General features: G+C 39.2%; 1 protein-coding gene across 4 annotated transcripts in view; it reads left to right on the top strand.

Moving 5' to 3' along the window:
• MTR (5-methyltetrahydrofolate-homocysteine methyltransferase) overlaps window positions 1-20,786 on the top strand; it is a 111,100-nt gene that overhangs the window by 3,085 nt on the left and 87,229 nt on the right. For 3 of the 4 annotated variants that reach the window (XR_002732376.2, XR_002732375.2, XM_023216191.2), the window contains exons 2-8: window positions 5,168-5,382; window positions 7,866-7,955; window positions 9,828-9,897; window positions 11,621-11,713; window positions 15,394-15,500; window positions 18,275-18,334; window positions 19,118-19,212. Coding sequence is in view for 2 of the 4 variants with exons in the window: in XM_023216191.2 (XP_023071959.2) it covers window positions 5,168-5,382; window positions 7,866-7,955; window positions 9,828-9,897; window positions 11,621-11,713; window positions 15,394-15,500; window positions 18,275-18,334; window positions 19,118-19,212 (730 nt within the window). In the remaining 2 variants the exon portion in view is untranslated. The remainder of the gene's footprint in view (window positions 1-5,167; window positions 5,383-7,865; window positions 7,956-9,827; window positions 9,898-11,620; window positions 11,714-15,393; window positions 15,501-18,274; window positions 18,335-19,117; window positions 19,213-20,786) is intronic. The other variant, XM_023216192.2, reaches the window with a different exon arrangement.

Raw genomic sequence — 20,786 nt, 5'->3', positions numbered from 1 at the left:
TCCACTCAAAACTGGAGAAAATACTGTGTGATCTCTCAGGCTTACAAGCCAAGAATGTTCCTTGGGATTCTCCTCTGCACTGCAGTTATTTACATATATACATTAAACATAAAAATGTTTCTGAAATAGTGTTATGACTAGTCAGCTAAATGAAGGAACTGCAAAACTATATTCTTATATTTACTGTGAAAGATAATCAGAAAGAACCTGCTTTATTTAGAACTTGACTAGTCAGTAGTTTTAATATACAGAACGTTCTAGACCTAATGAACTGAATACAGATAAATACAATATTGTTGTTGTTGTTTTTCATAGAAGAGTGACATTTCAATAGATCCCCACTCTGCCAAGGGAAAGAATTGTCAAGGTGGCTTATTCTTTTGAGCAAGTTCTGATAGTAATTAGAAACCGGTGAATTAGAATGGTAATGAAAGCCAGTGAAAAATGACCTCCTACCTGGAGGAATACAGAAGGCTAACACAGTGGACACTTCGTACCAACAGATCTTCTGAAGGAAGACTTCTTAGTTTCTCTAAATGGGAAATCTTACATTATCCTCTAAAGGAAAAATAAGCAAGTAGATAATGAGGAAGCAATGGTTTTTCTTTTTTTCTTTTCCTTAAGACAGTCTCACTCTGTTGCCCAAGCTGAGTGCGGTGGCATGATCACGGTTCACTGCAGCCTGGACTTCCCAGGCTCAAGCAGTTCTCTTGCCTCAGCCTTCCTAGTAGCTGGGACTACAGATGCACACCACCATGCTTGGCTAATTTTTGTTTTTTTGTAGAGACGAGGTCACTGTGTTGCCCAGGCTGTTTTTGAACTCCTGGACTCAGTGATCTACCTACTTCAGTCTCACAAAGTGTTGGGATTACAGGCATGAACTGCCACACCCAGCCTGAGTAATGGATTTTTAAGGGCCTCAGTTGCATAGGAGTTTTTTATTCAGTCCTCAAAATTCCTGCTCATATGTGTTTCATTATATATTCCTTTTTGTCTGTATTTTCCATTCACAATTCTCTTGTTCCCATAGACTGCCTTTTTTACATATATTCATATATTTGTACATTTTGTTGTAAACTGTATAGGTATTTTAAAATTCACATTGTGCATTACATTCTGGAATGTACAAGGAACTAACACAAATCAATGAGAAAACAAATTAGCTTTAGACATTGAAGAATCTTCCCCCAACCTATCATCTATTATTTTTGTCTGTGGTGACTTTCATTTAACAGAAATCCTTGGTTTTTATGTAATCAAAGTCACCTTTTTTTAAAACATTAAGAGGTTGGTCTTTTTGCATCTTAAGAAGTTCTTCTTCATTTGAAGTCATAAAGTTCTTCCACATAAATTATACAGTAAGTTTGTCAGGTTTCTAAAAAGCCAAAGCAGATGTTTTTAAAAACTTCTGATCTCTTGCCTATATGGTGACTCAACAAACAAGATATCAGAAATTGCATGTATGGGGCTGGGTTGTTTTATGGTAAATACTGAACTGTCTTAAAGTCCAAAAACAAAGCTTATTATTTCTGGATTGAAAAGGGTATACAGTAAGGGCCCCATGGAAAAGTACTAAGACTTTTTATGAAAATGAGAGGAGGGTTGGAGGCTCTCTGAGTGGTTAGATTTGCTAAACATGTGTGCACTCGCTCAGTGGAGAAGATGGGAAGAAGGGCATGTAAATAATAGGATATTGATTGATATTGATTAATCATTTTGCTGATGTCAAAGAATATACTTCACTGTCTGTGGAAAAGATTGCCTTTTTTTCCCTAGAAAGTTTGAATACCTTTTAAATATGAAATGTCACGTGTATGACCTATTTCCCCACTGCCACACCCCACGCTCACACCAGGCTTGTGATTCAGTCACCCATGTAAGTTCACGTGGTGTCGTTTCAGGGAGAATTGCAGCTACATCCTTTTGAGAAGAAAGCGATTCATTTGGGCATGTAGGTTACAGTCTTTAGTTCTTTGTCCTCTCATTCCTCATGTGAAATTATCTACATTTAACAGCTTTCACTGGGTATTTTCTTTTTTTTTTTTTTTTTGAGACGGAGTCTCGCTCTGTCGCCCAGGCTGGAGTGCAGTGGCCGGATCTCAGCTCACTGCAAGCTCCGCCTCCCGGGTTTATGCCATTCTCCTGCCTCAGCCTCCCGAGTAGCTGGGACTACAGGCGCCCGCCACCTTGCCCAGCTAGTTTTTTGTATTTTTTAGTAGAGACGGGGTTTCACCGTGTTAGCCAGGATGGTCTCGATCTCCTGACCTCGTGATCCGCCCGTCTCGGCCTCCCAAAGTGCTGGGATTACAGGCTTGAGCCACTGCGCCCGGCCCACTGGGTATTTTCTTCTTTCACCCGACTGAAAGAAGACATTTCCAAACCTGCAAATATGCTATTCCTGCCCCAACGTGAACAACTGAGAGCTTCAGGCTTTACATGATTTTTCACAGCCCACTGAACTTTGTAATATATAGAACACAATCGTTAGAGCTTCAGTCCCAGCTCTGCAGTAATACCAACATAATAAGAGTAGCTAATATTTATCAGATGTTGACTACACATCAAACACCAATGTCTCATTTCATGACTTGTGTGACTTAAGAGGTCCAGTTCTTAACATATGGTCTCATTTTAGTGTCACAATTCCAATGATGAGGGCAGGGCCGATGTTTCCTCATCTTGCTGAAGCATGGAGAGGACTTGTCTAAAATCACAGAGCTACTAAGGGGAACTGGGGCTAAAACCCAGATTTCTTGGATTTTCACACCCTGCCACTATTAGCTTAAGCCTATCAAATTCTGAGTGCTTATTGGCTGATAGGGTAGTCACCTCATGGAGTGCCTAAATTAATGCTGCATGTGAATTTACCGTGTCTGCTATCCTTGAAATGATGCCCACTGCCTGATGCCTACCAGTCTTTCTATTATACATGCTTCATTAAGCCCTACCTTTTCTCCACATTTCCTGAGAAGTGATTTTCTTTGGTTCTTGAAGTACTTTGGTCATGTCATTGGAACTTAACTTCGTTCCTTTATCAGGAAGTGTTTTCTCTCACCTGCAAGTTCAGTAAACACAGCCGGTGGGGTGGCTTTGGAAAGGAATAGTGCATCCTGAAAGAAACATAGCGCTTTGGAAAAGAAATGAGATACTGGATATTGCAAATTTTTCTTTCAGGTTACTAGAGCCACCTTCCTGAAGCCCACTTGGAGAAAGTCACTGAAAATAATTCTGTGACCACCATTTAGCCCCAGCTCCTGTATTGTATACTTGAGACCCTGGACAGTTAGACAAGGCAGGGTTGTAAGTTTGCACCCAATACCAGCTTACAAATATTCTTAAGTTACTGGTTTGGGTTTTAAATTATCTTTGGCTGTTGTTTCTCATCTACCCTCACTTTTTTGTCATTTCAATTAGAGAAATATTTGCCAAGTACTGACCTTGGTGTTGCTAGGCATGAGCTCCAAGGAGCTCAAATAGCTTAGAACCAGCTCCATTTGACTTCAGCTTTTCTTGCCTCTTAGGGAGCACAGAAGGAATGGGTTGGTGTCATTAAGGTTTGTTTTGAGTATCATGTATTCACTCTGATATGCTATAGGGAGTTGTTGAAGGTGTTTAAGCAGAGGAAGCAACTGGTTTAAAAAATTGTTCTATAGGAAGATTAATCTGGTAGTGGTATAGGATGGATTGGAACACAGGGCGACTGGGTATGGTGGTGATCTCTTACCTTTGTGGAACACTTGATAGTTTACAAGGCACTTCCATAGATGTATGATCTCATTTGCATGGATTCAAACTAGAGCTCAGAGAGGATTGGTGATAGCTGGCCTGTGTAGTAAGGGCTTCAAGAAAGGGGTTGTCATAGGGCGAGGAAGGTGGGACCATTGTGCATGGCATTTTAGAGGCCAAATCTATAAGGCTTGGGATCTAAGTAGATGTTGGTTATCAGGGAGAACAAGGAGTCAGATAATATTGAGATTTTATGATTAGTTTTCTGGGAAGAGTGTTGCCATTTACAGAAATCAGGAGATGAGACAGAATATATGCAAGTTTGGTTTTGAATATTAGATTGAGGGGCAGGTGGGTAGTTGAGGTAGTGATATCCAGTGGATAGTTTACAAGCTGCGTCTAAGATTGGGGCCAGGTGTTTTTGGTATTTAGAAGGTCATTGGCGTCTTTAGAAAGTAATTTCAGGAGAAAGATAAGAAATCGGTGGTTGCTGAGGTGGAACTGTGGGAGTGGTAAGGGCTAGATGGGGAAGCAATGGGAGGTGTTGGTGATCATGCGCTCTTCCTTGGGTGCAGAAAGAAGGGAAATAGAGGGGCCAGACTGCAAGAGGATTTTGAGGTGGAGAGGGTGTGAATTTGAGGAGCTTCCAACAGAAGACTTCTTTGTATAGGATTAGGTGAAATCACTTGTGGAGTGAGGAGAAAAAGGATTTGGGGCTAAAAAAAAAAGCAGAAATTGGGACAGCAGATGTTAGAAGTATTGAGGGAGGTCAAGAAAAGGTGAACCAAAGAAGAGGCTAACATTACAAATTTTCAGTGACTCTAGTCAGCATAGTTTTGTGGCTTTCCAGTTGGTCATAGAAACCAGAAAGCAGGATTAGAAGGAGTAAGCATTGGGCCCTTTTCTGGACTGGGAATTAGAAGTCAAGGAGTGTGGGAAGAGTTGAGAAGTTCAAGGGTGTTAGCCAGTTATTATTTCATAGTTGGGCAGAGGTGAGTAAAACTCTGTTTGCAGGCCATTATTAGTTCTGGCAATAGGTGAGGGAGAAGGTCAAAGCTAATATTTTAAAGAGTAGTTTGGAATTATTGATGGTTTTCAATTTTCTCTCCTAAATCATTTTATTTAGGGAGAGCAAAGTCTTGTATCACTGGCCCATTATTGCCTGTTTTCCTCATCTGTAAAACAGGAGTAGTTATAGCCTACCTTCACCTTGGTTTTGTGCTTCACCAGGGATTTTGTGTTGTGTGCAATCTTGTATTAGGTTTTGTTACGACTTAATGGCCTTTTTGGGCAGCATTTTCCTATATAGAGTTATGAGTGCATCTTTTATGAACTCCATTTACTCCTTATTGCAGATTATTATAAATTTCTCTAAAGATACTCCTTTACACATCTTTTTTACCTTTCATTCTTTAAAGTAAAACTTCTGCTTTCTTTAAAGCAGGTCTGAAGAAAACCCCGCGGGATGAGATCGATGCCATTCTGCGGAAGAGGATTATGGTGCTGGATGGAGGGATGGGGACCATGATCCAGCGGCAGAAGCTAAACGAAGAACACTTCCGAGGTCAGGAATTTAAAGATCATGCTAGGCCGCTGAAAGGCAACAACGACATTTTAAGTATAACTCAGCCGGATGTCATTTACCAAATCCATAAGGTAAAGTATTCCCAGGTTCCCAAATGCATCATTCTGTTATTCTGCAAGCTGTTTCATGTATCAGGGCAGACTGCTATGCCGAGTGCTCTGGAGAATAAAGAAGAAAGAGGCAGTTTATTCAGAAAGCAAGTTTTGGACATCAAATAAAAGTTATGTACTGTGTTGGGCACTCAGGATGAGGGAATGAGATAGGTAGGTTTTCTGCCCTTGAGGCATGTAAACTCTAGTGAAAAACTATGAGATTCTGGACAAATAAGGGTTTTCACACTAGTGAATGTGAGAAAACTATCTTATTCAAGTCACTGCAATAGCCCTGATGAAGAAATGCTTAAAGGTGGTGTCTTAGCTTCGGCTGCTATATTACCTGTTACCATAGACTGGGTTATACAAGCACACATTTATTTCTCACAGTTCTAGAAGCTGGAAGTCACAAAGTGCCAGCAGATCCTGCGTCTGGTGAGGGCCCTCTTGTTTATAGATAGCTATCTTTTTGTATCTTTACTTGACGGAGAGCAGAGAGAGGACAAAAAACTCTCATGTTTCTTCTTATAAGGGCACTGCTGTGGTCTCAATGTTTGTGTCCCTGTGAGATTCGTATGTGAAATCCTAATGTCCAGTGTGATGGTATTAGGAGGTGCCCTTATAAAGGGCTCAAGGGCGCTTATTCACCCCTTCCACCATGTGAAGATACAGTGAGAAGATGCTGTCTATGAACTAGAAAGCTGGCGCTCACCCGTTATAAAATTCTAAGATACAACTATCACTCATGTGTTTCATATTTTAGTCTAGTTTTCTATATTTGGATTTTTAAAAATTAAATTGGGATTGCATTGCTTCGTACTGTCTTATAATTTGCGTTTATTACTTGTATACCGTATTAAATATTCTGAAACATGGTTTTAATAACTTCATAATCTATTCTTTGTATATATCATCATTTATTTAACTAATCTTCTTACTCCTAGGCATTAAGTTTATTTTCAATTTTTCTTGTTCTTTTAAAAAAACTTAAATTAGTTCTTATAAAACAGATCTCGTAGATAATATATTCCCATTTGACCACACTCTAAATCGATATTTTTTCCCTAGAGATAACTTCTGATGTTAGTTGGTGTGTGTCGTCCCAGATTCTTTTGTTATGCATTTTCATGTATGTATATGTGTGTATACGTGAGTGAATATATATGTAGAAAACTCATAGTACTCTGTGTCTGTTTTAATTTAATGGTGTCATGCTTTACATATCATTCTATATTTTTTTTTATTTAACAATACTTTGCAGAATCTTTCCATGTCAGTATTTGTAGATACACAATTTGTTTTAGCTGTCACATGGCATGTAATAAAGTGGATATATTTTAGTTTGTTTAGCTATTTCCATATTGGTAGATATTTAGGATGTTTGTTATTGTTACTATAAATATGCATATCTTGGTTTTTTCTCCCAGTGCTTCTGCAAGCATTGTCCATCGACTTAAGAGGGGTTGAATTTATTCAGTGTTGGAATATCAAGGGGGTCAAGAGATTCCAGGGTGCTAGTCAGATTGAGGTTGAGATGATCCAAAGAGTGGAGCCAGGAACACGAGTTTCGAAGAGAGAGCACAAAGGAGCATCAAGATCTTCAGGGTTTCAGTAAGGATGTGATGCTGGTTCAGAGGGACTAGGAGATGTAGACTGAAAAAATTGTGGTCAGATGTTGAGATCTCTGAGATGGTATACTTCTCCATAGGCATCAGGTTCTGCCAAAGCAGGAAGAAGATAAGGGAACAGAACTGCCGTTTGTCGAGTGCCTATTATGTGCCAGACACTTGATGTTGGTTTTTTTGAGACGGGGTCTCACTCTGTCACCCAGGCTGGAGTACCGTGGTGCCACTGTGGCTCACTCTAGCCCACTGTGGCTCACTCTAGCCCACTGTGGCTCACTTGAACCTCTGGGCCCAAGCAGTCCTCCTGCCTTAGCCTTCCAAGTAGCTAGGACTACGGGCATGTGCCACCATGCCTGGCTAATTTTTTGTATTGTTTTGGTTAGAGACAGGGTCTTTCTATGTTGCGCAGACTGGTCTTGAACTGGCCTCACGCAATCCTCTCACCTTGGCCTCCCAAAGTGCTATGATTATATAAGCCACCATGCCTGGCTGATGTGTTACTTTATATTAGCAGATAGCTACCCTGTGAAGTAGGGTTATAATATTTTTGAATGAGGAGACTGAGACTCAGAGAGTTTAAGGGACTTGATTAAATTCTTATAACCTTAGCATGTTAACATTGTCTGAAGTCAAGTTCTGTGTTTATTTATTCATACCACATGCCTTTCTGTGAAATCCTTACACCTTTTTGCATCTCTACCTTCTAATGCAGTGCCTTACTCTTAGTAAGTGGTCAAAAGATAGCTGGTGATAATGGTGGTAATGAAAGGGCATGTTTATTCTGGGGGGACAAAAAACTTTAAAGCTCATAATTGACATTATAATCTCTTGTTGCAGGAATACTTGCTGGCTGGGGCAGATATCATTGAAACAAATACTTTCAGCAGCACTAGTATTGCCCAAGCTGACTATGGCCTTGAACACTTGGTAAGAATTCCATTGTTCCATGTGTCTAAGATACTTATAAGCGTTTGCTGCATTGGTAGTTGCTAGTGAGTAAAGCACTAGAAGCTGCAGAGTCAAGCTAATGCCTAGCTATCTGTTGTTTATGATGAGACGGGGAAAATGATGTGAATCCTTCTTGCTTGTGAACACAGTGGCCCATTCATTTTCCAACTGGCTGCTTTTATGGGCAAGTAATAATCAAGTATAAATGATACTTACTATGCAGTAGCTGTTGATAAAGGCGTAATCATTGGCCGTATGCACACAGTATTGTGACGCCTTTTTGAGTATTAGATGGCAGCCTTGGTTTCTTTTTTAAAAATTGTGATTAAATACACATAACATACAATTTATCATATTTATTTTTAAGTATACACTTCAGTGGTATTAAGTACATTCACAGTGTTGTGCTATCATCACCACTGTCCATTTCCAGAACTTTCTCACTTTCCGAAACTGAAACTCTGTACCCATTAAACAGTACCTTCCCATTCTACTCCCAACTCCAGCCCCGGCATACGCTATTCTACTTTCTGTCTCTGAATTTGACTATTCTAGGTACCTTATGTTGAATCATATAGTATTTGGCCTTTTGTGACTAGTTTATTTCACTTAATGTGATGTCCTCAAGGTTCATCCATGTTGTCGTGTGTGTCAGAATTTCCTTCCTCTTTAAGGTTGAATAAAGTATCATTGTGTGTATATACCGCGTTTTGCTTATTCATCTGTTGATAATTTGGGTTGCTTCTACCTTTCGGCTATTGTGAATATGCAGTGTTGCTATGTACGTGTGTATACAAACATCTATTCAATTCCCCACATTCAGTTTTTTTGTATATATACACAGAAGTCGAATTGTTAGATAATATGGTAATTCTATGTTTAATTTTTTGAGGAACTACCATACTGCTTTCAGAGTGGCTGTACCTTTTTTTTTTTGAGCCCGGGTCAGATAGTATAGTACATATTTTGGCTTTGTTAGCAAAGTCTTTTGCAACTACTCAACTCCATCATGTAGTGTGGAAGCAGCTATAGACATTATATAAATAAATGGACTTACTTTATCCCAATAAAACTATCTACAAAAGCAGGCAGTGGACCCAATTTGCCCTATGAGCTGCAGTTTGCCAACACCTTTTTAGGATATTCTGGTTATTAAATTCCTGGATGTGGTTATTCAAGACACATAGGATCTTAGGAATTCAAAGGAACTTGAAAATCACAAGTCTAGGTTATCCCGACTTGGTCTGTGGAAGAGCTTCTGGAGGGCCGTGAACCTTCTTAAATCATAGGCAACACTGTGTGTGTTTGTGCATATTTGCTTTTTATTCCCTGATGAGAGGGTTCATAGCCCTTTATCAAATTGTCAGGTCGTTAATAATATGCAAAAAGTTCAGAATTACTGATTCCAACTATTGTACATGAATCAGGCCTGGAGAAGTTGCAGTGGGAACTGCCTGGTCAGGCAGTGACAGACTAGTCCTTGCACCTGCGTGTTTTGCCTCTTAAGCCTATTGCTGTTTCCATTGCTTTATTTTTTTCTTAATTCTCAGAATATTTAACTACATAGGTTATTCTCTGACATGCTAGATGTCTAGGGATTGCCCTTTTACCAGCTAGCTCATGGTTTGGGAGGAGAACCTAAAAGCAGTTCTCAAGGATTCTTATCTTTCCTTGCTGCCTTTCAAGTCTCTAGCTGATATGCCTGCTTGGGTAAGATTTCACTCAGACCTCAGATTAATTCACTCTACATTTCGTTACTGAAGAACACTGGGTATTGGATGGTCATGAATCCATTATTTATTGTGTGGAGGAAAAGAAGGACAAGCTAATGTTTGTGGTTTGATACATTAGGCCTACCAGATGAACAAGTGCTCTGCAGGAGTGGCCAGAAAAGCTGCCGAGGAGATAACTCTCCAGACAGGTAAGGAATCTTCTCTTTTTTTGCACACGTGGTTCCTTTGATATAGTCAGCTATAACTTGCTATCCTTATTGCAGTTTTTCCTTATATGGCCTTTGGCTTATGAGCAACACTGCAGACGCTGTATTTTACGTATTTGTAGATTACTTCTCTGCAGTTTCATGATCAAGCACTCAACATCTTTGAATTCATGCCAACCCTGTGGTCTTTGGATTGCTCTTTCAGCCTGGTTTAGCCTGGCTTGGTAGCGAGGCCCCTGACTTCCTTGTGTATTTAGAGATGAAATAATTTATGTCTCTTTGGAAGCACATCATCGGGTCCTTAAAAGTAACAGCTGGCTATTTTGATGATCTTGACTATTATTAGATATTTGATCTCATTTTTTTAAAGCCACCCTCATCCCTGTGATTAGCTGATATAGGTAGAGATATTGCCTTTCAAGCATTTTCCCTTTATACTGTTGATGTCCTTGAAGGCTCTGTGAAGCACACAAAAAAGTGTGGCATTACATTCAGTCTTGCTGGGACTTGAAAAGTGGCTCCTGAAATAACTAGCTTCCTGGCTGGGTGCCATCAGAACACTTGGGCACCAGCTGGTAGGAGGCTTTGAGGGAGGGAAAGGAATATAAGAAATATATGGAGCCCCTTAAGATTTGGAAATGTGAAGTTATTGCCAACAGGAAAGCAAAATTACTGTGAAGTTATACACAGCATACTAATGAAGACCAAAGCAGTTTACATGAACTCTGTTTCTAAGAGATAATGTTTAAATTCATGGAAATGCATAGACTGTTACTCCAACAGAGTCACAGGTCAGAGGACACTGAACCAGCTAAAGCAGGGAGAGATAAGGACATTTTTCTTATACCCACGTTATTGGTTAGCTTTGGGGATGCGAAAGAATATTTGGGCCTGTAACCTGTTCAAAAGCTGGTTTATCAATTAGCTGATAGTCTTTTCCAGTTACATTACAAAGCATAGTAACCAGGTTATTGAGTGGCTAAAGTCATCAAAGGTAGTGAGCAGTACGACCCTGGCTTCTGTGTAATGAACACAACTTCCCACGCCATTTTTAGAAGCACCTGGACTCCAGGGCAGAGGAAGTTATTGAAGAAAGATTTGCTCTGCTTCATACTTCAATTTCAGGCTTTATAATTGTTAATCCTGATTTAGTATTTCCTTCTAGTGAAGGGCCTGCAATATGGTACTAGAAAGCATTTCAAGTTAAAGGCTACTGTGAGGTGATTTTGCAGAACTTACGTTAAGTTCAAAACCTTTAGGGCTTTGTAAAAATAGGAGAAGAGGGAATTTGTCCAAACACAGCTCTAGTGGTAGAAAAGGATTACTTACTGAAATGTTTTAGTCAGTTGTGTGAGAATTCAGAGTTTTGGGGACTGGTTTTGTGATGATACGTGCATATCTCCTATATGGCATGATTTCCTTAGTAGGCTCTGGGGCAGCCCCATGATCAAATATATATAAGCAGAATCTATGAATCATCTAAGTTGGATAAAGACTATAAATAGTCTCTTGCTAGTTTAGGAGAGGTCAAGTTTTATTGTCAAATTGAAAAAAAAGTTTGGGCTTTTAGAGCTTTTTGGATTTCAGAGTTGTGTACAAAAGATTATAGATCTGTGTTCTAGAAAAAAATCTTACTGGCTATTCATTCACAGCAAAAAATGTTCAGCCACTTAGAGATTTCACACTTGTTTTTCTTTTCCCAAAGGAATTAAGAGGTTTGTGGCAGGGGCTCTGGGTCCGACTAATAAGACACTCTCTGTGTCCCCGTCTGTGGAAAAACCAGATTATAGAAACATCAGTGAGTATTTACCGTATATAATCATTGATCTTGGGCAAGTACCTCTGTGCTTCAGTAACTATAAATCTGTAAAATGGAACCAATAACAGGATCTACCTTAGAGTTACTGTGATTTAATCCTTGTAAAAGGTGTGCAACAGTGCCTGGAATATAGTTGACATCTAAATAGAAAGTTAGCTATGATGATGATTATTATTTGAACTTGCTTTCAAATGTATATGGTGTTGTGTTAATGCTGCTTTGTCAGCTGTGGAAATGAAACCAACTAAAATAAAGCTGTAAACTCAGAAGTTGAGCAAATTTGGATACTAGGTTTGTGGTCTATTACAGAATAGCCCACAATATCCTCGTTTATCAGAAGGCAGTCCGTACTATCTAGACATCTGTATTAGTCCGTTTTCACACTGCTGATAAAGACATATAAGACTGGGCAATTTACAGAAGAAAGAGAGATTTAATGGACTTACAGTTCCATGTGGCTGGGGAAGCCTCATAATCATGGCAGAAGGCAAGGAGGAGCAAGTCACATCTTACATGGATTACAGCAGGCAAAGAGAAAGCTTGTGTGGGGAAACTCCCCCTTATAGAACCATCAGATCTTTGAGACTTATTCACTATCACAAGAACAGCACGGGAAAGACCTGCCCCCATGATTCAATTACCTCCCACCGGGTCCTCTCACAGCACGTGGGAATTCAAGATGAGATTTGGGTGGGGACACAGCCAAACCATATCAACATGTTGGCACTATACATGTTATAAACTACCATATATAAACGTACTTATATTGAGATCTGACAAAACATCCAAATATCTAGGTCAATTTCTAAGCATCAAGACTGTAGAAAACAAAATGCATTAAAATATCAGAGTTGAATAGTCAAGATACCATGTCTGGTAGTGCAGTCTGTGGAGATGACAAGATCAAGCAAGTATACTTTGTAGGTTTTTGGTTTATGGAACTTTGTGTGTTGTGATACCACACTTTTTCACCAGGAGCTGCTCATACCAGGCTTATGTGTTGTTGATGCTCTCTTTGGTCTAGACATGCCAGTGGGAAGCTAATTTCTCCTTGCTCCTGGGCTGTACAAGGTGAAGTACAGTAAGTCTTTACTTAACGTCATTCAGATTCTTGAAAACTGCATCTTTAAGCAAAATGATGCATAGTAGGCCCTCAATTAATGTCATTTCCTTCAACAGAATTTCATTATAATGTTGATTAGAAAGAAAATACAGGTTTTGTTACATATTAGTCAAAGTTGCAATTGAGAACCTGTCAATGATGTTACAGGAGGACTTTATTGTATAGGCTTCTCTATTGGATATTTGAGCATTTTTTTCTTTTTTGGTTGAGAGAGAAAATGGGGAGAGAGATGATCTCTCATGTGGAAATAGATAATCAAATACATTTCTTTTCCTTTTTTTTTTTTTTTTTTTTTTTGAGACAGAGTCTCACTTTGTTGCCTAGGATGGAGTGCAGGGGCACGATCTTGACTTACTGCAGCCTCCACCTCCTGGGTTTGAGCAATTATCCTGCCTCACTCTCCCCAGTAGCTAGGGCTACAGGCGTGTGCCATCATGCCTGGCTAATTTTTGTATTTTTAAAGTAGAGTTGGGGTTTTACCATGTTGGCCAGGCTGGTCTTGAACTCCTGAGCTCAAGTGATCTGCTCGCCTCAGGCCCCCACAGTGCTGGCGTGAGCCACTGCACTGGGCCAGTCCAAGACATTTCTAACAAAAATTTTACCTAGGAGTGATTGAACACTTTTTGTTTGAGACTGAAATTGCCCACCAGACAGGTTTCTTCTCTAACAGAGTTGGTGTAAGAGCAGAGACAAAATCTGCAGACTTGCAGCCCTTTGTCACAGAGTGACTTCAACTCAGCCCTGCGACCTGTCCACATCACTGTGGCATGTTTCTCACAGCCATCTCTTAACCGGTTGATTGAAATGAGCCATGGAAGGAATGATATATTTCAGAGATATTGAATAAGGGGTACATGTTCAAGAAATTCGTACACCTTCCTTCTCACTCCTCAGCTTGTACATGGGAAGTGGAAGTTATGTGGCAGATGTTTAGGAACAGCTGCCTTCAGCTTACTTGTTTACCTTCTGTCCCTGCCACCTTTCTTTATTTGGTTTCTTACAAAAGATCATGTTCTTATGGTACTGGTACCAAAACAGAGATATAGACCAATGGAACAGAACAGAGCCCTCAGAAATAATACCACACATCTACAACTATCTGATCTTTGACAAACCTGACAAAAACAAGAAATGGGGAAAGGATTCCCTATTTAACAAATGGTGCTGGGAAAACTGGCTAGCCATATGTAGAAAGCTGAAACTGGATCCCTTCCTTACACCTTATACAAAAATTAATTCAAGATGGATTAAAGACTTAAATGTTAGACCTAAAACCATAAAAACCCTAGAAGAAAACCTAGGCAATACCATTCAGGACATAGGTATGGGCAAGGACTTCATGTCTAAAACACCAAAAGCAATGACAACAAAAGCCAAAATTGACAAAGGGGATCTAATTAAACTAAAGAGCTTCTGCACAACAAAAGAAACTACCATCAGAGTGAACAGGCAGCCTACAGAATGGGAGAAAATTTTTGCAATCTACTCATCTGACAAAGGGCTATTATCCGGAATCTACAAAGAATTCAAATTTACAAGAAAGAAATAATCCCATCAACAAGTGGGCGAAGGAGATGAATAGACACTTCTCAAAAGAAGACATTTATGCAGCCAACAGACACATGAAAAAATGCTCATCATCAGTGGCCATCAAAGAAATGCAAATAAAAACCACAGTGAGATACCATCTCACGCCAGTTAGAATGGTGATTATTAAAAAGTCAGGAAACAACAGGTGCTGGAGAGGATGTGGAGAAACAGGAACACTTTTACACTGTTGGTGGGACTGTAAACTAGTTCAACCATTGTGAAAGACAGTGTGGTGATTCCTCAGGGATCTAGAACTAGAAATACCATTTGACCCAGCCATCCCATTATATTTGGGATATATCCAAAGGATTATAAATCATGCTGCTATAAAGACACATGCACACGTATGTTTATTGCGGCACTATTCACAATAGCAAAGACTTGGAACCAACCCAGATGTCCAACAATAATAGACTGGATTAAGAAAATGTGGCACATACACACCATGGAATACTATGCAGCCACAATAGTTCATGTCCTTTGTAGGAATATGGATGGATGCAGCTGGAAACCATCATTCTCAGCAAACTATCGCAAGGACAAAAAAACCAAACACTGCGTGTTCTCACTCATAAGTGGGAACTGAACAATGAGAACACTTGGACACAGGAAGGGGAACATCACACACTGGGGCCTGTTGTGGGGTAGGGGAGGGAGAAGGGATAGCATTAGGAGATATACTTAATGTAAATGACGAGTTAATGGGTGCAGCACACCAACATGGCACATACATACATATGTAGCAAATGTGCGCGTTGTGCACATGTACCCTATAACTTAAAGTGTAATTAAAAAAAAATTAATAATAAAGAAAAAGATCATGTTCTTAAACTATGCATGCTAAACCAGCAGTAGTTCACAGGTGCCAGACCTACACTTGAGATACCCTACGGCCATTCAGAGGATATTGATGACTGATGTGCTGGGTGTGATTTATTTTTTGCAGCATTTGATGAGCTTGTTGAAGCATACCAAGAGCAGGCCAAAGGACTTCTGGATGGCGGAGTTGATATCTTACTCATTGAAACTATTTTTGATACTGCCAATGCCAAGGTGAGCTAAGGGAGAAAAAGCAGACAGGGCTGGGCTGAGGGCTGTGGGAGAGTCCCCTGATGTTCAGAGAAGATAGTATTAGCCATTATCAAAGTTAAATAAATTACCTGCATTTGCTCCATTTTATTCTTGAGTGTTTTTAACTGAGGCCAGTACAATAAGAAAAAATGTAAACCTGCTTTTGAAGCTTTTAAAATAACTTTTTTCTAATTATGAAAATAGATTATTTTCATATATAGCTAGTATAAATGTGTATATCCGTAGGTAATAAATACATGCTGCTGTTTCTAAACTTGAAAGATACATAAATACACAGAGTGAAAAGTGAATATCCTTTCCTTTCCTAGTCTTTAGTTATCCAGCTCCCTTTCCAGAGACAGCTACTATTACCAGTTTGGGGGTCCTGGCAGATGCTGTACAGATATAAGCATGCGTGTACGTGTGTGTTTGTGTTCCTTACATACATGCAAAGGCACATAGGTTTATGGAGAGAGAAGCAAATATCCTTATACGTATGTTTTTACACAGTGTATCTGTAGGATACATTTCTACAAGTAAAATTGCTGAATCAAAGGATATGTGCATTGTTAATTTTTATCTTTAGTGTCAAGTTACCCTCGTTTGAGACTGGACTCAATTATACTCCCTTCAGCAAGAAGTGTACAATAGTGCTGGTTTCACAACACCCTCACTAGCGCAGTGTATTCTTAAACTATTTGACCTTTTCCAGTTTGACAGGTGGTGCTTCACTGTAGTTTTAATTTGTATTTTTCTTACTACTAATATAATTGAGCATCTTTCTTCAGTTTTGGAGCCATTTATATTTTATTTTCTATGACTTACGTCTTCTGTCCTTTTTTTCTGTTGGACTTTGGCTTTTTAAATTGAGTCCTTTACTGAGAAAATGAGGCCCTTCTCAATAATGAACAGCAGCTACTGTCCTCCAGTTTGTTTGACGTTTGACTTTCTTTATGGTGGTGATGGTGGTAGTGTTGTGTTGTTGTTTGTTTGTGTGTGCGTTTTAATGGTGTAGGAGAATTTTTCTTAAATGTTATATGGTTGAATTTACAGATTTTATTTTTTTGTTGTGGAGGGGGAGACTATAGTTACAGAGGCACTCCTCAGTCGAAGAGAAGAAAAAAATGGAAAAATGGCCTTTTCCTCCCTAGTACTTTACAGTTTCATTCAATGTTTAATTGTTGTGGGAATCAGACCACAGGTCCAGAGTTTTTGAACTTTTCAAAAAAATCATTTTCTAAAATACCTCCAAGCAGGAAGAACGTAGAGAGCCACTACCAGCCTGAAGCTGGATGACCACCCTACCTTGTTCTTAACACGTGACTTTCATTGGGTTCTTTTTTATATATCTTTTTAGAGATTGTTTTGTGAATCTCCAGTAAACAAATTATAATTTGAAAAGGAATTCAGGTATACGTTTTGAAAATGAGAGCAGTAGCAAACAAGATAAGGAATATATCTGAAATTAGATTCATATATACATTTGCAAAGAGTCACGGTATTGTTTAGATTAGAAGTAAGAGGGATTAACATGAGAGAATAAAGCATTAAGGATATGTTTTGTTGAGTTTCTAAGTTTTCAAATGTGTGGCATACATTCTGATTATATGGAACTAATGTCCCTCATGATGCATCTGGTATTTAATTTGGAGTGAGAAATAGAATTGGGAGCTAACTTTTTTCCTTTAAAGTTTAGTTTTCCTACCACCATCTATTAAGCATCCTGTTATTTCACAGTGACAGGAATGATGTGGAACATTATCCTTATCATCCAGAATTCTGGAGTGCATTTGAATCTTGTGTTTTCTAGTAATCTGTCTGCTAATATGACGCTATTGTACCATTTACCATAACATTAGAATATGTCTGAGTAACTGGTAGGCTTAGTTTTTTTTTTTTCATTGAGTCCCATCCCCTTTTCCAGATACCCCTTTTCATGGCTAGTTTTACATGTTCGTTTTCCATAAGATCTTTAGGATCAATTTGTCTATTTCTAAAGAGGAAATTCTGGTATTATTGATTTAGTAACTTTCCATGAAAAAACCTACCATCACAGGAAAGGTACACATTAATCACAGGTTGCATTCTGATTTCAGAGAATTAATTGTGAAAACATACATATCTTAGAATCAAGAAATAAAATGATAAAAAGAGAAGATCCATTACCTGGAACTTAATATGTGGACTGAACAGCACAGAATAACATAGGATTTGTACCTTTACTACCTAATCTAAGCTGATGCTGTTTTTTGCAATGATGGATACTGTTGGTTCATATACCTACCATGTGTATGAAAGGATGTGAAAAGCAGGGACATTCTTATTTATTAATTTTTGAGTCAGAGTCTTGTTCTGTCATCCAGGCTGAAGTGCTGTGGCATGATCACAGCTCAACTGCAACCTTGAACTCCTGAACTCAGGCAGTCGTCCTGTCTCAGCCTCCTGAGTGTTATATATTTGTTTTTAATTTTTATTGAGGAAGGGAAGAAAGAATACTCTTCAGCTCCTCCTCAGAGGAAATACTAGTTCCTAGGTGAACTTTCAGTGAGCTTTTGTTTTGTTTTAATATGCACAGTATTACACTTGAGAAAGGGGTGCTGGAGTTGTGCCTTACAAGAAAGACATTTCTTCCCAGAGAGCTTGATGTATATCTTATCTGAAGAGGTCTTAGAAAAGGGTGCCTTCTAATCAGGAAGTTAGACTAATCTTGGAAACAGTCTCAGAAATAAAAACGTTCTTTCTTTTTTCCCTGACAGGCAGCTGTGTTTGCACTCCAAAACCTTTTTGAGGAGAAATATGCTCCCCGGCCTATCTTTGTAAGTTTTAAAGTGTTTGCACAATACATTCTGTCTTCTATTAATAATTGTCCTTTTGAGCATGTTTTTCCCTGCCTTGCATAGTAGAACTATTAATAGTATCTTTTAGAACTCACCTACGTTAACTTCCATTGTTCACTTCCCTCCCACCACTTCTAGACCAATAACAGTCTTATATCTGGAGAGGCAAGGAAAATGAATCTAGAAGTAGCTGATGAAAGGCAAACTGTTCAAAAGAAGCCCTCTGTATTGGTCCTTGAAGCCAAAGGCTTCAAGGCTCAGTCTCATTAAGGCCCAAGGAGGGGTGGACTTGCATGCTGATGGCCACATAGCCAACACCGAAGACACCAGACTGCCACTTTATTAACTCAGTAGGCAGACCTCTCTGCTGAGTCCTAAAATTGCTTAGTGAGAAGCGAATTGAATCCAAACAAGGGTGTTAGATAAGTCCAATGTATAACAGCGGGAGGTCAGGATAACTTAATGTTATCTCTGGGAAAACTGCCTCTAATAAGACTGGATGTGTGAATTCCAAAATTGTTTCAGTCATTGCTTTTGCCTCAGTGACTTTCCCTTATCTCTGTTTCTGTGGCTTCCTGCCTCTTCCCCTAATCTCTTGGCATATGTCTGTTCTGACTTATAGAAAGTGCTCCCTTTGAATTTGAGTTCCACATTTCTTTTCCTTGTAAAAGAGCAAAGGAAGTCAGCTTCTTCGTTTGATTTTGTCCTTATAGCTATATTCTTGAGTCTGTATTGCTGACTTTGTTTACTTTGTCAATTCAGATTTCAGGGACGATTGTTGATAAAAGTGGACGGACTCTTTCTGGACAGACAGGAGAGGCATTTGTCGTCAGCTTGTCTCATGCAGAACCACTCTGGTGAGTGAGCCATCTTTCTAACTTCTTTTCTTTATAGGGGAACCTTTTCTCATGGCTGTGCAATATGACCTGGGAGGGGATTGCTTCCACATATTTTTACTGTACCACTTCTATATTGAGTTTCCTTTAAGTACTCTCCGACTTTTCCCAAAAGGATTCAGAAGATTGCTGCCTAAATGGGTCAATTTGAGGGACTGGAAAGGTTCTCTTATGGTTACCTGTTTTTGTCTGTAGGTGTGCCCTTTATAGTTTGCAGTGCTTTGCAAATTTTAGGGCAGTGCCACTCCTTATTTATGAGGCAACCAGAAGCAGTCAGTCATGGAATAAGGTGGGAATTCTAAAGCTCAGGTTTTTATCTGTAAAGTGAATATGGCAGTTGGCATGGTGGTGTGTGCCTGTAGTCCCAGCTACTTGGGAGGTGGAAGCAGGAGAGGATCTCTTAAGGCCAGGTGTTGGAAGCTGTAGCTCCTGTGAATAACCACTGTATTTCAGCTTGGCCAACATAGCAGGACCCTGTCTCTAAAGAATTAAATTAACATGACTTTTACAATCTATTTAAAAATATCTCCCTTTTTACATTTTATTTTTCATATCAAAATGTTTTAAATCGTGTACTTTGAGTGACATGGAAGAGTATCTGAGTATATATACCGTTTTTTGCCTGGAGTTTTTTTTTATTCCTGGGCTTTTTTCTTCTATTCCTCCTGCCTGGAAGCTATGCTGGTCCCCTTCCCCTTTTCCCCCTTTTCCATCCACCATACCTCTTCACTCTGCTGACTTCTTCTTAGCCTTTAAGACTCATCTCAAGAATCTTCCCTCCAGAGAACATTCCCTCTCTCACTAGCCCAGATTGATGTTCTTTGTTTACTTCTATTTTAGCCTTTGCCATAAAAAGTAAGAGTAGTAGACATTTGTTGAGAGTTTGCTGTGTGCCAGGCTCTGTTCTAAGTGCTTTATGTGAGTTCTTTCTTTAATTCTGGCAGTAACACCTTGAGGGTTGGTACTGGTATTAATGTCCCCATTTTAACAAGAAGGGTACTGAGACTCAGAGGTTGTAACTCACCCAAGGTGAAGTAAATAGAGAATCTGGGGACAGGAGCATGGTTTTAACCACTTTGTTATATCGCATTTTATCAATTATGTGATGTTCTTTTTTTTCACTCTTAAATGTTTGTAATTACAGAGCACATCTTACAGTTGACTTAATGTCATATTGTGGTTTCTTAAAAGGTGCTATTAATTTAAAGTGCATTAATAGACATTTGATTGGGCCTGACAATTAAGAAAATCATTGTCTTGAACTGGTTGTAGATGACCTTCTTCACAGCTTATGAGTTTTTCCTGAGCAGTCTCTTCATCTTTATTTCTCTAGTGTTTAGTGGAATTCTTGGCACATAGTAGGGATGTAATAAGTGTTTAACAGAAAAACTGAGGGTAGGAAGTGTAGGGGTCTCTGAAGACAAATTTTATCTTGTTTATTTAAGTTTTTGTGCCTATCCGTGAGTGTTTGGAGCATTCCTCCCTTCACTGTCTTTCTCTTTTCCCGCCCCTTTGCTAAGTCTGAATTTGTTATG

This window comes from Piliocolobus tephrosceles, chromosome 1 (assembly GCF_002776525.5).
Source record: "Piliocolobus tephrosceles isolate RC106 chromosome 1, ASM277652v3, whole genome shotgun sequence".
Classification (NCBI taxonomy): Eukaryota; Metazoa; Chordata; class Mammalia; order Primates; family Cercopithecidae; genus Piliocolobus; species Piliocolobus tephrosceles.
Note: the sequence above shows the minus strand (reverse complement) of the source record. Positions and strands in the feature narration are given on the sequence as shown.